The sequence below is a fragment of the Periplaneta americana genome, chromosome 9 (assembly GCF_040183065.1).
Source record: "Periplaneta americana isolate PAMFEO1 chromosome 9, P.americana_PAMFEO1_priV1, whole genome shotgun sequence".
In the NCBI taxonomy this organism is placed as follows: domain Eukaryota; kingdom Metazoa; phylum Arthropoda; class Insecta; order Blattodea; family Blattidae; genus Periplaneta; species Periplaneta americana.
This window is the reverse complement of record NC_091125.1, coordinates 89,201,747-89,214,451: the sequence shown is the minus strand read 5'-3', so window position 1 is coordinate 89,214,451 and position 12,705 is coordinate 89,201,747. Positions and strand designations below refer to the sequence as shown.

The 12,705-nt window shown below is 37.2% G+C and overlaps 2 protein-coding genes across 4 annotated transcripts in view; one reads left to right on the top strand and one right to left on the bottom strand.

The window, feature by feature from the left end:
• The window catches only part of LOC138706210 (WD repeat domain phosphoinositide-interacting protein 3), a 41,943-nt gene extending 33,642 nt beyond the window's left edge, over positions 1–8,301 (bottom strand). For all 3 annotated transcript variants that reach the window (XR_011333928.1, XR_011333929.1, XM_069835242.1), the window contains exons 1-3: positions 8,105–8,301; positions 7,813–7,989; positions 4,172–4,354 (exon numbers count right to left, since the gene is read on the bottom strand). Coding sequence is in view for 1 of the 3 variants with exons in the window: in XM_069835242.1 (XP_069691343.1) it covers positions 4,172–4,354; positions 7,813–7,989; positions 8,105–8,171 (427 nt within the window). In the remaining 2 variants the exon portion in view is untranslated. The remainder of the gene's footprint in view (positions 1–4,171; positions 4,355–7,812; positions 7,990–8,104) is intronic.
• Positions 8,302–8,422: 121 nt separating this feature from the next.
• Positions 8,423–11,230, top strand: Mrm2 (Mitochondrial rRNA methyltransferase 2). The gene is made up of 3 exons (XM_069835244.1): positions 8,423–8,619; positions 9,428–9,567; positions 10,759–11,230. Exons 1-3 carry the CDS (start codon positions 8,423–8,425, stop codon positions 11,187–11,189), a joined length of 768 nt encoding a protein of 255 aa, XP_069691345.1. The 3' UTR covers positions 11,190–11,230.
• The last annotated feature ends 1,475 nt before the right edge of the window (positions 11,231–12,705 follow it).

The following is a 12,705-nucleotide window of genomic DNA, read 5'->3' as shown; positions in this document are numbered from 1 at the left end:
ATGTGGTTAACCCTACGCACGGGACCAACACCTCCTCTATCGTTTCTCATCCTGTTATGACTACTCTGGTTGTTCCTAATATTATTGTAAGGACCCCCAAAGGGCGGGTCAATCCTTCTCTCCCTGTTGGGACTTTTCCCTCCGTTATGGCCATTATGGTACCGACTATGTGCATTGTTGGGGCTCCTGTCACCACCCCAGTTACTCTGATTTTGGGCTCCTGTCCTTGGGGATGAAAAGGCCGTACTTGCCCCCTTCCCCGCTTTCTGGTCGGTGAGGCTTGAACCCTTTCCTTTGCCATGTTCATAATCTGCCTGTCCACTACATTCATAGTGCGTGGCGTCCGAACCATCCAGCGCAGTCAATAAATCTATTGTTTCCCCGAAGTCTCGGGGCCCTGCTACGATCAGATTATATCTTATGTTCTCGGGATACTGCGAAATCACAGTTTGGATCAGCTCTGAATCCGGTATTGGCGGATTGAGGCTTTTCCCTTTCTTAACAATTTCAAGAAAATAATCTATCATAGAGACGCCTCTTCCCGCGTCAAACCTGCTCTGATTAATTTCCTTCCTAATTCTTTGTTGTTGTCTTTGTCCCCAGTATCTCTCCGAAAATTTTTCTCTGAATTCCTCATAAGTGACATTATCCCCTAGGGCCACTAGCGCCCAGTTGAGTGGTCGGCTCTTTAGGCTCTTTCGTACGACAGTCATTTTTAAGTCATCCGGCACCCCTCTTACTCTGAAGTACGTTTCTAGCTCACTTATGTAGTTATGTGGGTTTGAAAATTCAACCTCATCAAAAATAGGGTAACCAATCTCATTCAAAATGTGAGTGGGGTACTGGGGACGGCCTAAATATGCCTTGTCGTTTACATTTATCAACTCACTACGCACATCATCCCGTGAGGTCTGACATTCCTCACCAACACTATTGTTAACATGTCTTACATTTATGTTGCTACCTGATGCCGGGCTCTCACTTGTGCCCTCTTGTCTAGAAGCTGCACGGTCCGAGCTGCTATGTCCGCTTAAATTTGCGGGACTACCCCCATTTAGTACGTCGTTTATTGAGTTTAGTTTACTTCTTAATTCTTCCAAACATTCGTTATCCGCCCTTTCTTTATTCTTTATGGCTCGCTTGAGACCGTCCACTTCCTGATCCATCTCACCTATTTTCTCTTCCACCGAATTCTGAATTTCCCGAACCTTTTCCACTATCGTTTCCTCCACAGCTGATTTTAGGTCGCTATTCTCTCTAGTAGCGCTATCTCTAACTCTAACTTCTAAATCCTTCATACTTTCTGACATCCTATCCATAGCTATCTTCAATTGGTTCTCCATTCCGATCCCATTCTCGGCTAATTTCCCCTCTAGCTTCTCTATTTTGTCCTCCATCTTGTTTCCTCTCTCCGCTAATTTTGCAATATGATCTCTAATCTCTCTCGAACTTTCCCCCAATCTATTTTCCATTTGTTTTATTTGTTCTCTACTTTCCCTTGAGTTATTCTCTAATTTAGTTTCCATTTGTTTTATTTGTTCTTTACTTTCCCTCAGAATCTGTTCTCTACTTTCCCTTGAGTTATTCTCTAATTTAGTTTCCATTTGTTTGATTTGTTCTCTACTTTCCCTTGAATTGTTGTCTAATTTATTTTCCATTTGCTTTATTTGTTCTTTACTTTCCCTTGAATTGTTGTCTAATTTATTTTCCATTTGCTTTATTTGTTCTTTACTTTCCCTTGAGTTATTTTCCATGAATTGTCTCATCTGCTCCCATAACTGTTCTAGCGTCATTTCCCCTTTGCCACTGTCTCTACTCTGTTGCTTTTCCACCGTTCGCTCTCCCTCTATTTCTTGTCCTGCGTTATTCTCGACCTCCTCCCTAATTTCCATAATTTCCTCGTCCTTCCTTTGCTCCATGGTTCCCTTGTTTCTATTTCCTCGTCTTTCTCGTATTTTCCTAACTACCTTACTCCTATGGCTACGTAGTATCATCTATATGCTACTCTGTCATCTATCCGACGCTTGCTTTCCCAATAATAATCTAACTAGGCCTGTATTTGCACTCGACTCACTTCCAACGAATTACGCAATACACTTATTTCACTCTTTCCCCCAAAATATCACACACAAAAAAAAATACATATATATATATATATATACACCCGAAATATCACACCAGAAATTGAAACATATACACTTTATAATTATTCCCCCAAAATATCATATACATATATACACATTTATACGTCTTCTATTCATACTTGCCACAGCCTCTCCGAGTCGCCTTCTCTGGTGGTCCCCGTGTTGTCTTCTCTAGTGTTGTCATGATGTCGCGATGGCTTGGTTCTGTTCCCGCCTTCCAGCGTCGTTCCTCGGCTATGCAGGGCTGAACTGCTCCGTCCGGTCCTCCTCGTTGTTTGGTGCTGTGTTCGCACCCGGGGCCGGTCACTGGAACAGCTGTCTTCCTTCGAGCCCCACGTTGGAAAGCGCCATTTGTGGGTGAATGTCGTTATTGTGGCCCCACGTTGGGCGCCATTTGTGGGTGTGATCGTTGTTGTATTCCCACGTTGGACGCCGATTGAGGGTGAGTGGTTATTGGGACCACACGTTGGGCGCCATTTGAGGGTGGGTGCGTCTCGATGTTGCGTGAGATTCACTCAGGGTAGCAGAGGTACGGTTGTGGTGTAGGTTGATGTCGGGAATAATACCAAGCCGGCTACTTAAATAAAAGGCAGCGTAAACTTCAAAACTATAAGTTTATTGTCGTATCCACTTGGTAAACCCTAGAGTATGTATTTCCGGCTGACTTATAATTCAATCGTTGGTCGCAATTCTGTATCGACTCAGTTGCAGCTCTGAATAAGCTCTATCCGATACTATAAATTCAATACTCTGTCCCGTACACTACGACACGAAGCGAAATAGTAGTCCTGTCGACACCAAACGAAGTAGTTATTCTGCCCTGTATGTAGGGCCGCCGACACGAAGTAAAGTTGTTTTGATGATCTCCGCTCCGAAGCGGAATAGTAGTCGTCATCTCCGCTCCCCGTCACCCTTATTTATAAAAACCTATCCTACGCTAAAACTAACTATCCTATTGGTTAAAAACTACGTCACTAACTGGCCTAAAATCTATTCCCTATTGGTCCAAAGTGACCTCATAAGCTGGACCAAGATCTCTTCTTATTGGGCGCGAAATATGTCATCTCTAAATTTAAACTTTGGATTTCCCATAACCTCAAATTAGTTTGTATATCTCACAGGAGTACCTGTTCTTTGGAAAACCCAAGCTTGGCAGTATCTTTCCCACGGGTCCAGTCTAACTCCGGCTTTTATGCTTCATCGAGTCTATACGAAACCCCGCTCAAGGTGGCCCTAAATCTGTCCGATGCTGACAAGTGACGAAACACCTGTGTGAGGAAGCTAATTCTAACGAAGTCGCCAGAACATCCCCGCGAATACATGTACTAAAAATATGGAGATATCACTTCGCTAATAAATCGGTCTCTCCCTCTCCTAATTACTGCTTCACAGTCCGTAGCCAGCTGCTCTACCAACTGAGCTACCCAGCCGCCACATAATAATAAGTTAAATTAAATACATTTTTTCCCAGCATTGTTGACTCTGTTCGTAGCATGTACTGTATTCGTTTATTCTTATTAAATAGTTAAAAGAATTTAACATTTATAAAATTAGTGTATATAACCTCTTCCTTCGTGAATGGATACTTCAGTTTGTTACATTAGTTATGATGGAATGATCCTTAAAATAATTATCTTCTCTCACTGCTCCACATGTGTTGATGAATGCCTCATTTTCCTGTATCAACATAGGATCAATCAGTGGTCGAGACACAGAAGGATCTTGCACTATAATTGTTGATAAGTGGAGTCTTCTTGTATGGAATGAGGATTAAGATTTTTTCTGCCTAAAAATCTGTCATCCTCATCCAGGATTAAACCCACAATTATTGAGTCACGAGAGACAAGCACTGTAACCACTACAGAACTAAGGACTCTTATCCCTGAATATTTATATGAAAGCAACCTTTACCTGACTGTTCATTTAACAAGAAGCTATTGCAACAGTATAGATTTTAAACTATCTGATAATAATCCATTCATTGTTATTTCATAAGTTTATAGTGGCCAGTAAGTGCGTGTTCTTACCTTTGGGATTTGGGTTAGTTTCAAAGACGTGAAGCTGCTGGGGTGCTTGTGTAAAGGTATATACCTTGATCACACCTTCTAACACAACCACTATTCGATCACGACGTAAACGTACACCTCTCACTGGGGCATTGAAGTCCAAAGCTATGACAGGAGTCTTCTTCAAGTCATCCCATACCATAACTGATAATAATATAAACACAGAAATCAGGAACAGTCATAATGTTTCTAGTTTTTTTAATGCATTTTGCAATAATTTCAGGAACCAAAAGATCATTGTTTTTATATTCTCTGATTAGAAGATTATAATAATTGTTAAGGTAGAAGCAGCAATATTTAAACAGTATTACAGACGTCATTTGAACACAGCCAGTAGCAGAGATTCTAAGAGTGTGACAGTAGAATTTCAATGGGCTTCCCCATAAATGAGGAATTAAGTATATCAGCCAATTCGGACAAACTACATTACGAAAATTATTATATATATCAGCATTAGTTTATTTAGTTTGATGTTAACAGATAAGTAAAGAGAATAACAAATTGAAACTAGTGATCTTAAGCTGTCTCTTTGCCAGGGGATGGAGTTGAATCTGGCTTAAGTGTCACAGAAGCTAAAGTACAACAGAGAGTAAATGATTACTGTCATCAAAAGTCACCTGGTTAAGATAAGGTTACCAGACATCCCCATTTCCCAGAGACAATCCTCGAATTTTGCTTTCTATCCCTGGGCAAAATTCGTCCCAGGATTTAATAATTTTTCCCCAAAAATCCCCGGATATTCATTGTTAATTATTAATGGTTTAATGATCCTTGCACAGTGTTGTGATAAATTTTGCTAATGCAACTATGCCGTTTCTTCATGATGCCATAATTAAAACTGAAGGTGAGGACGTAACTGCAGTCAGTCTTCTGTTGTTATCAAAATTAATTTTAAAAAATTTAACTTGAAGAAAGAAGATATATTCATTTCACCATCAATTTTAAGCAATTTTTGGGCATCTTTAGAAGAAGCTCTTATTTCACAACAGAATTCTTAGTATCTCTCATGAATTTTATGAAAATACTGTTGAATATCCCAGTGCCTGGATTATTCTTTCACAAGATATGATATCTATGAAATGTACTTATATTGCTGAGACCTCCTCTAGAAAAAGAAAAATTTGAAGAGACAGTCCATTATTTTTCTTAAATTGTAAATAGACTTGACTTGGATGAAAATAATTTATTTCATGAAATAGAATCCATCCATCCATCCATTTATTTATTTATTTAACCACAAGATGACTGACAGCTTCATTCCCATAACTTATACGGCAAGTACTCTCTTCTTCATCAGCTGCAGTTCTAAGAACTTCTCTACTGGTAGAATCAACAATCACACTAACAAAGCTGAGTAGAGTTCCCCAGAGTCTCAAGAAAGCTAGAGGGAACACAACTGAAAACCAGAAAACAACCAATAGAAGAATCCTTTACTCAGCATCCTTTTAAAAGAGTCATCTATCTAGATCCTGCTCTGAAAAGAATAGAAAACTATATAAAATCATCACTTATCTCCCAGAGCCTAACCTTGGTTTGATACTGAGTGCCACAAACAAAGAAAAGAAATGATCAAACTCCTCCACAGAGCACAAACAGACATTTCCTAGGCAAATCTAAATATCTATGGATTGCAAAGGAAAGTATAAAAAAAAAACTGCTTAAAGACCAAAGAAACTAATTTCATAGAAGAACAAGAAAAAGCCAAGCTCAAAGGGAGCTACAGATCCCTTTCGTGCACCTAGAAGTAAGACAACTACCACTACCAGAGAGATCCAATGGAATCTTATAAAAAAAAAATCTCCCTTTTCCTCAACAGAGGACACCTAATGCCAAATCGAAGAGTCAGAGTTATACAATATTAAGCTGGTAAACAAAGCAGAAGAGTAGCCATTCTCAAGACGAAAGACAAGAAAGCAACCGGACAGGATGGAATTTGTAATGAAAATCTCAAGGACACAGCAGATCAATTGAATCCCTTCACATGCAATCAATCGATTTTAATGTGTATAGTAGGTTATTTCATGTCACTGTATTCTTGCACCAATAGCCTATAGCAATGTATGTTTTCATCGTGATTGTTTATTTTTATTGCGTATCACGTAAATTTATAGCCCATAAAAAGTTCACCATACATTTACTATCCCAACTTTGCAAGGTATCACAATTTTGGGACTTGAAAATCTGATCACCTTATACACCTGCTGCCTGCTTTTACATTGCATAACTTAGTAATGCAGTAAATTCATTTAAGAACTGGGTGACACAAGTGCTGAGGTAGTGCCGGTGATTTCGAAAGTGAAAATCATTGAATGTAATTATAAGAGATTTTTTGTGGAGATACAATTGGTCGTATATGCAAAGAATAACAAAAGCCTAGATAATTATGTAGATAGGAACGGTTCAAGCAGCTGAAGTATGTGACAAGGTTAGTGGGTTAGTTGAGGGGATATATACCTACTAACCTTGTCACATACCTCGGCCACTTGGGGGATAGTTAAGTGACACGAGAACGAGTTATATGACAAGGTTAGTGGGTTAGTTGAGGGGATATACAAGTAACTAGCCTACTAACCTTGTCACATACCTCGCCTCATGTCACTTAACTATACAAGTAACTAGCCTACTAACCTTGTCACATACCTCGCCTCATGTCACTTAACTATCCCCTCAACTAACCCACAAACCCTGTCATATACCTCGGCCACTTGACAGTTCCTATCTACATACCTAATTACAATAGCCTAAACTAACCAAACCTAATCTAACCTGTCACAAATTCGTATGCAAGGTATATAAGCGCTAGTTTAGCCAAGAATTAGTTTGTAATTTTCAATGGTGACTTGTTTAAATAAAAACTTGTACCTAAGTAAGTTTGGTATTAAAGAGTGACTTATATTAATTTAACTGTATATTTACTACCATTAATAGTAAGTCTACGTAAAAAATAATAAAGTAAAGAATCATAACATTAAAGTATACAGTTAAAGTTGAAATAGTGTAGACCTAATACATAAATGAAACGGGAAAGCATAGTGAAAATCTAAAGTTTTATAGTTAAGGAAAAGGAATTACGTGAAACTAGGGTAAGGGACAACATTAGTGTAAAGTAAAAGTATAATAAATGAAACAGTACAAGAGGTCAGATAATCTCTATCAGTGCAAGAATTACTTACGAACTTTTGTTGGAAGTGATATGGGTGATTTTAAAGTGAATGGAGAAGATGCTGAAGTGGGGAGACGAGTTTGTTAAAAACATGTTAGTCTGAGTGTATAAATAAGACAGAGAACAGTGGGTGATCTTTCGTAGGTTATGATTATAACAGTATAATTAGCATTAAGAAAACATAGGGAAAACACACGTCTGAAATGAGAAAAAAATAGTAATTACTGAAATCATAGGTTATGGGTAGCCCGTATATAGCAATATGGTGGCGAAGCATAGTAAGTATGATGTATGAATAAATACATACAAATAGTATGATAAATACTCCTACAATGTAGGTTAAGTTACAATTATTCGATAGATGCAGAGTTCGTAACCATAAACGATAATACTGATAAAAGTTATTTGATATGAACTGATATACTAAACAGTGTATTACCTCTGTTTGGTGGGTACATCGGTCTTGGTCCTCCTCCAACTAGAGCTAAATAATTGCACCGAAAGAGCATTTCGACATAGCTCAAACCACCTTCAGCAAAATCCTGCCGTTCTTTCTCTTTCAGCGGATCACAGTTATACACTCGAAAGCCATTTTCCATTCCACATGCGAAACAACCTGAAATGATAGTACTACAAACTCAACAGAAATGTATACATTATATGACTACTTAATGCGGCATTTTAACCCTGTCAAAATAGCAATCCAATGTGACACATGACTGCCAACATACCTTGATCTTGATTGAAGCCTGCATACAAAAGACCATTGCCATGAGGATTTGAGACACCCAAATTCATTTTTAAAGTACTAAAGTGTTAAGTAAAGTCAGAAACAATAAATTAAATATATTTTACGTGTTTTTATGACAAAAGACGCCTAACTACGACTTCCTTGAAGCCATCTTTATTGACATATTCTTCGACCAATAGCTTTCGAAGACTAACAATTCGGCCAATCAGATTTCCGAAACCTACTTGTGACGTATTTTATTAACATGGCAGATTTTGAGTTCAGCGATTGCTGTACATAACCTTAATACAAGTTAATTATGTTAAATATTCGGTTTTCATTCATGTATAATGTCCACTCCAACAGTCGAAAAAAGATAGTAAAATTCAGTACCTCTAATCACCTGCATAAAGAAATTCCAAGAAATTTAAAAGGCCGAAGTAAAAGTTCGCAAGAATGGTTAACCAGACAACTAGCAGATCCTTATGTAGAAAAAGCCAAACTGTCAAATTACAGGTATTTATTATTACTAGTAATTAATTCGATTATGCCTGATCATTGCATACCATCTATATTAAACAAGAACCAGAGAGAGTCCCTGCTTTGCAAAAACCATTAAACTTGCATAAATCCAGGCTTATAAAATCATGCATGCCCATATTCCCTTTCTTATAATAACGGTAATTCTGTGCCTTTATGTATAAATATATGCGTGAATTACAAACTTTCTAGACGAGCGAAAGAGATAGATCTAACTTAACCCCATTATCGTCGCAATCCGAAGGCTAACCACCCATATTCAGCTATTCTTCTTGCAATAAAAAATGAAAGTATAAAAAAAACATTCACCATTACATTAGACACAATAATGATTACAGAGAAGGTTTTTGGTAATAAAAAAAAATCTGGCAAAAAATGCATATAAAAGGTCTACTGTTATAGGCCTGTAATAGATTACCAGTTAATATTACACAACATAGAAACTATAAATTTAAATCTGGATTTAAAATATTTATGTAATTTGGATGATCTCTAACTGTGTGTTGTATTTGTTTTGTACTTAGTTCTATTGCATATACTGTAGCTTATTCCAACGACAATGTCAGACACTTGTGCTACAAGTCTATTGACAAAGAATATCTACTTGATCATAGTCCTTCCTGCCTTGCTCTTGCTAACATACAGTAGATCTAATCATTATTAAAATTCAAAAACCTTCTATCCTCCCTAGTCCGCATTCGTTATAGTAATTTTAATAGAAACAATGACCATGAAAGTTTCCAGATCTCGATTGACAATATGTTTTTGTTCTTTACTTCAACAGATGTCGTAGTGCATTTAAATTGCTAGAAATTGATGACAAGTTCAACCTGTTTGCTCCAGGGCAATGTGTTATCGATTGTGGCGCAGCACCTGGAAGTTGGACCCAAGTAGCAGTACAAAGAGTTAATGCCAACAAGAAGGGTATGGAAATACTTTCACTAAGTTATCTCGTATATTAACAACTTTCATGTAGGCCTACAGTGATGTTGGAAATGTCAAAGCACATTGCAGTACGGTATTTACATTGTGTTGTCACCACCGTATTAAGAGAGTTAAGTTAACATGGTATAAATAAGCTTACCAGTATTCTTGCAGATCTATTTTTCTTCTGTGCTTTTCGGGCTTGATTCTAGCAGTCATTACAGCATATATTGTGATATATTATATAGGCTTAAGTAGGTTACCGGTATTTACAGTTTTCAATATACCAACAAAAAGTAATGAATGTTCACTGAATGCTTTATCCGTAAGCCTACACTTGTGTAGCCCTCTAAACTTTGAACATAGAGAAAAAAGTGTTCGAGTTCATGAATTCTATATGTCTGTAATAACAACTACCCGTAAGTTAGTCTGGTTGTGTGATGAGCAATCATTGTTCCAAAATTATTATAAATAGAGGAAATTAAACGAAAAGTTAAATATTGTAAATTTAAAATCTGATGGATTTGTACGGTATCTTTAAAGAGAGAGAGAGAGAGTGAGTGAGTGTGTGTGTGTGTGTGTGCGCGCGCGCGCGTGCGTACCTGTGTGTGTGTGTGTGTGTGTGTGTGTGCGTGTGCAATGAATCTGTGTAGGACTATATGTTACATTAAATATACCCTACAAAATATTCAATTTGACAGGTGACATTCAAAATGCAATATTTTCTTTCAATAAGTGCAATGTTAAATAGTTCATTTACAATAAATATCATTAGTTATTGAAGTTTTCATGATATGATCGCAGGTCACATACCATTTGCTACATTCGAGTCACAGGTACCACTGCTTTTGGGCTGTTATAGTACAGTAATAAGATGCTTAAGACTCCTGAAGTTATAGCTCCTGTTCGGAAAACGTATTATTTGTCTTTCTTGTGTTAGATTTTACATTACCTTGTTAACATGTTTCAGCCTGCTATTGGCCATCTTCAGAACTGCCGATAGCAGGCTGAAACATGTTAACGAAGTACCGGTAATGTAAAATTTAACACAAGAAAGACAAATAATACTTTTCCGAAGTGATATAGTATTAAAAGTTGTGTAATCAAGATGTTATACTGTTGTTGAACGTAATTATGTCTGTTGCTTTAATATTTTATTTCGTACTATCTTTGTGCATTTTGTTGTAACAGATGCCAAGAAATCAGTGGGACAGGTTATAGCAATTGATCGTCTGCCCATCTATCCAATAGAAGGTGCAAAAGTATTGGGGAATGCTGATTTCACATCACTTTCAACACATGCAAAGCTGACGGAGATGCTGAGTGGAACAAGAGTGAACGTTGTTCTGAGTGACATGGCACCCAATGCGACAGGTATTCGTGAAATGGACCACGAGAACATTGTACATTTAGCTTACACAGCACTGAGGTTCGCAGTACAGGTGTCCCAGGTGGGAGCGTGTGTGCTACTCAAGATATGGGATGGACGTGATACTAGTAAGCTGGAAAAAGACCTTGCAAGGTTCTATGAACATGTTAAAACTGTAAAACCACCTGCGAGTCGCACAGACTCTGCTGAAAAGTTCTTGTTGGGAAGAAAATTTAAAGGTTTAAAAACATGAGTTGTAAGTTTATAGATATGTGTAATAAATTTTGTTATGAACATTGTTTCATTTTACTACTCTTCTCCTTCCTGATTCTTTGACTACAATAATAATTAAGGATCTGGAACAGTACTATAGGTATCCTAAAAGCAAAACTCAGCTCAGACTCCTCACGCCGCGCATACTATACCCTTCTTATGCCCTGCAGTAGGCGGGTTCTTTAATAAGCGGCTACTGGTATATCTATAACGGCTACGGTTGCGGACATGTGCACTCAAAGAGCAGCTGTAACAATAATCAATTAAGTGACTATAACATTACAAGATGTTGACATCGTCTCTTTCTAAGTCACAATCGGTATCTATCTTCACTGGAACTGTCCTCATATTTAAATTTTAAATATTTAAATTCAATTAAATTAATATTTAATATAAAACGCTATGTGACTACCTGACTCTGTAGCAATAACATATGTTCAGTTCAGCACAAGAAGATAATACGTGCGCATGCGCATAGTGTCGGTGGTGTGATTGGAGATGGGGAGCATGCTGGGAAAGGGAGCATACATCATCTGCGTGAGACAGTCACGCCCGCTGGTTTCTGCGCACTGAGTTTTGTTTGTTGGATGCCTATAATAGTATATATACAGTAGAAATCGGTTAAGTTATAACAACTCCAAACGGATCACCAGTTTACGTTCATTATAGCCAATAGTCGCACAAACCGGGTTTTTTTGCTAAAAATTTAATATCTGTAAATTTTAGGCAGCACACGTACATGATTAATGAACAGAATAGAGTTGAAACTTCAAGAAACGTAACAGAAATACAATACTTACAGTATTTGTGGAGAGTAACTGAAAAGGAATTTTTTCTAATGTTTATAAAGTATGTACAGCAATAATAAGCCTGCAAAATATCAAAACCTATAAGTGAGGAAAGAAGTAACAACAATGTAAATTGTTCAATAATGTACATACACGGTCTTGGCTAATGAATGAAATAAAATGTTGAGTATGTTTTAAATTTACTGGAAGTGCTGTATAGTAGCAATAATAGTCAAGAATGACACATCCTCGTTCCAATTACTATATTACAAAAGTTACGTAATTAACAGTACAAAAATGAAAATACAGTACTCTATACATATATTACACGAAGGCCTACACTTTCTCCTGTTTTTCTTTTTAAAATATATAAATGTGATGTACTGTACCTTACACATTAGAAGAATCCAACACACATAACCACAAAACATCAATAACGAATACACTATTATTCCAATTCTGTACTTTAGAAAAAGTAACACATTATTGGAATTTAATTTTCTGGTTTTCTACAATCACAGCAAAGACAGTCTACAATCTAACTGAAAACAAGAATTTGAAAATAAGCGTCAGTAATCTCCAAATACGTAACAAACAAAAATTCAACATTGGACGTTATACTCGATAAATTTATCCGAAAATGTGATAAAAATACGTCGTTTTATACGATAAGTCGTAATAATAATAAGTGTGAAAGGAGTAAGTTTA

What these genes read in the sequence shown, in the direction of transcription:
- Mrm2 (XM_069835244.1), top strand. Translation starts at nt 8,423, where the DNA reads ATGTTAAATATTCGGTTTTCATTCATGTATAATGTCCACTCCAACAGT. An exon ending in GCCAAACTGTCAAATTACAG is followed by an intron (nt 8,620 to 9,427) that starts GTATTTATTATT and finishes TTACTTCAACAG; the next exon opens with ATGTCGTAGTGCATTTAAAT. An exon ending in AGTTAATGCCAACAAGAAGG is followed by an intron (nt 9,568 to 10,758) that starts GTATGGAAATAC and finishes TTGTTGTAACAG; the next exon opens with ATGCCAAGAAATCAGTGGGA.